The 3,577-nt window shown below is 25.9% G+C and overlaps 1 protein-coding gene across 1 annotated transcript; it reads left to right on the forward strand.

Moving 5' to 3' along the window:
- The first annotated feature begins 590 nt into the window (after window positions 1-590).
- On the forward strand, window positions 591-2,165 carry LOC112681002. The gene is made up of 4 exons (XM_025551268.1): window positions 591-700; window positions 832-902; window positions 1,353-1,510; window positions 1,599-2,165. Exons 1-4 carry the CDS (start codon window positions 607-609, stop codon window positions 2,086-2,088), a joined length of 813 nt encoding a protein of 270 aa, XP_025407053.1. The 5' UTR covers window positions 591-606; the 3' UTR covers window positions 2,089-2,165.
- Window positions 2,166-3,577: the final 1,412 nt, after the last annotated feature.

The following is a 3,577-nucleotide window of genomic DNA, read 5'->3' on the forward strand; positions in this document are numbered from 1 at the left end:
TGGTTCAACTGTCGAGTACTGGTTGCATGCAGATTTAATTCCTTTTCATGTTTCATCTGATGTATCAGGAGTGTTTAGTGATGGTGATGATGATGTGGATTCTAGTAAATCAGATTCAGGTCAAGAAAATGGTTTTATAGATAATAATGATGATTGCGAAGATAATAATAAATATACAGTTGAAGGAGAATGGGAAATTATAAATAGTGTAAGTGATGAAAATGTTGACACTTGGCTGGATGATCCATGTATACTTAATAAGTATGGAGGGAACAACCTTGATGATGTTGATCAAACTGTTGCTGACATCAATCAAGAAGGATCTAGTTCTTCAGATTATGATACTGATACTAGTGACTTTTCTGATTCATACTTTGAAACAAGTTCAAAAGAAAAACAAAATATTACTTTAAATTTGTATCAGAAGTCATCGGAAAATAATGATAAAAAACGAATTACTAAATATTGCTGATGTAGAGATACCAGTAGATATTACAAAACAACCACAGAGTTCGATTAAGAGTTCAGATTTTATAGAAATCGATAAAAGTGCTGCATTGTCTATCAATTTAGATTCGAATATTGAAATTAAAAAATGAAAAAGATATGGCGAAGACCACTCTTGAATTAGTTACAGAAAATAATGATAATAATATTTTGAAGCTAGAAGGAATAAAAAATGACAAAATGAAAGAATCAGGTAATAATAATCTATATTAAAAATATTGGTATATTATTGTAGATAAATCTAAAAAAAATGCTGAATATTATTTGTGTATAATATTAAAATTAAATAATATTTCATTATTAATAGATGTTTATATTTTATAGATGTTGTACCACTGAAAGAAGAAATAGTAGTTGACGATCTTTCAATTATAAATAAAATTTTTAATCAACAGGTATTCATTTTATTTGATTATTTTAACTATAAACTACACTGTAATATATTATAATATTTAATATATTCAATATTTTATAAAACATTCACAATAAATTACTTGGTTAATTAGCCAGTCTTAGCACTTCTAATAACCATCATGAATGTGGACACCTAACTATCTTATCATTCATTACTCACTATTTGGTAATTTGTCACACACAATTTTTGTCATTATTTTGCCTATATAAAAAATTAAACTGCTAAACTAGTGACTATAACTCATTTTATATACCCATACCATACACCTTTTTTTTTTGCCTTTGTTCACATCTACCTTGCATACGGAATATAAAATAAAATCGTGGATTATATCATTTTTTTTTTTCAATATAAAATAAGATAAACTGATGTGTATATTGTATATTTTTCAGGATAGTTGTATAATAATAATTTAATTTTTATTATCTAGATTTTGATTAAGAAATTAAAAGTTCGCGCCAAAGAAAAGATTCAAGAAAAACAGCCTGACACAATAATGGTGCACTATAGTGACAACATGGAAACAGTTAAACATCCATTTTTGGGACTGTTTCAGCCACCAACCATCAGTATCTTATCTAAAAAATTGTAAGAATATAATATTTGTAACTAATTAAACTGTTAATATATTTTACTTTATGATAAAATGTATTGACAATGTAATTATTCCATTTAGAAGTAATACAACAAGTACCTCAAGAATGCCTAAACGTGTAACTTTTGCTGATGGAATCCACCCTGGTGATAATTTAGCTACATCTCCAACACATGATGATAATGGTCGTCCATTATCGCCACCACCATTGAAAAAATTGATGCGAGAAATGCTTAAGTTTAAACGTAATATGTATCCGTTTAAAAAATCAAAAGTGCGTACCAAGTTTACTATGGTTAACAAAAAAGTTGCCACGGTAACTCCTTCTATTAAGACAACTACATCATCTGTGATTGAGTACTATATTAGTCGCCAACGCCTTGAAGACTTACCAATCATAGATACATTCAATAATAGTGTTTTAAGGTCTGATGATTCACTAAATGATACTGATGATCAGAATATACCTGGGAAAAACACTACACCACCAAGACCTGCTAGAGAACTTACTCCTGTGCCATCAGACAGTGAGTGTTGGCATGATGATGACAACATTAAAGAATCTATTTAAATTGTCTTGTAGGTGTTTAATACAAAAATTGTTAAATATTCATCTACATTATTTAAATTTTAACTAATATGTATGTATATATTTAACATTCATATACTTATCTAGTTAATATATATGTTTTTTTTTCCATTTTATTTTATCTAGATCAATAATGTGTATTTATTTATTTATTTTGACTATCTTCCTCAACACAATTAAATTATTTCTAGAAAAATCTGAATTTTTTTTTTTAACTTCATTTATAATTGTGATAGAGAAGAACTGGTAACTTGTTCGGGTGTAAAAATGTAAGAAATAAATAATATATCTTAAAATAATTTGATTTAGAACATCTACTATGGATGCATAATCTATTATGGACGTTTCTTAACTACTTATGATAAATATTATTTTTATGAAACACTGGTATGTTTTAAAATGTATTTTTTTTCACACCAATATGACTTTGATATTTTGTAAACTAATTTTAAAAAAATAGATCATTTGTTTTTATTGACAATTTTTTTTATTTATGAAGTTTTTGCCATTTTTAAAATGCAATACCCTTTCTTATATATATATATATATATATATATATATATATATATATATATATTAAGAAATCCTTTCTGTACTTGAATGATATTTATTCCTTTACAATATCTTTAATTATGTTAATATGTAATGATATTTTTAGAAGTATTTTGTCATCTCTTCTAGTGATTTTTCTAAATTTTGCTTATTATTGGTTCAGAAGGCTCAGAGTGCAAAATTGTAAACAAATTTTATGAGCTTTATTATTTTTCCACCTACATCTATGCCTATTTTATTTTTGAGAAATGTTTCTCTAATTTCTTTAATAGACTGTTAAATAAAAATATTAAATAGAGTTTGTGAGAGTGGACATTCTTTATGTACTCCCTTCATAACTATTGCTGTTTCTGATTTGTGAGTTACTTTTATTGTAGCTGATTAATCTTTATATAAATTATACATTATCTTTCCATCCCTGTAGTCAATTCCTATTTCTTCTAAAGTATTTAATAGATCTTTTCATGGTATCTTATCGAAAGTCTTTTCTAAATCTATAAATGTGGCTTTACTAAATTCTATTTGTTTTTCAATCAATATTTTTAAACTTAAGATTGCTTCTAGTACTTTTATTCCTCTTGAACCTGAATTGATTGTTGTTTAATTATTTTTTTTTTTATTATTTTCTCAGTTCGATTGCATATTATTTTAACTAGGATTTTAGCTACAGATACCATTAAACTTTTACATTAAACTCGTTCTGAATTCATAAATCACCTATTGCTTTTTTAAGTATATGTATTATGATGTTTTCCTTAGTCTTCTGGAATTTCTTCCGTTGTGTATTTATCATTCACTTGCATTATGAACAAATTTCATAATTATTTTGACTATACCGGCTGCCTTATATGTTTTCATTAACTTAAAAGAATTTATCTCTTAAGATTAATTCTTGCAAATCTGGTTTATTATTATTAAT

This window comes from Sipha flava, unplaced genomic scaffold (genome assembly GCF_003268045.1).
Source record: "Sipha flava isolate LNK unplaced genomic scaffold, YSA_version1 18396_pilon_pilon, whole genome shotgun sequence".
Lineage (NCBI taxonomy): Eukaryota > Metazoa > Arthropoda > Insecta > Hemiptera > Aphididae > Sipha > Sipha flava.

Excerpts from the sequence above, each read along its gene's own strand:
- LOC112681002 (XM_025551268.1), top strand. The coding sequence starts at position 607 with ATGGCGAAGACCACTCTTGAATTAGTTACAGAAAATAATGATAATAAT. Across the intron at positions 903-1,352 it reads ATAAAATTTTTAATCAACAG|ATTTTGATTAAGAAATTAAA; the intron begins GTATTCATTTTA and ends TTTATTATCTAG. Across the intron at positions 1,511-1,598 it reads AGTATCTTATCTAAAAAATT|AAGTAATACAACAAGTACCT; the intron begins GTAAGAATATAA and ends TATTCCATTTAG.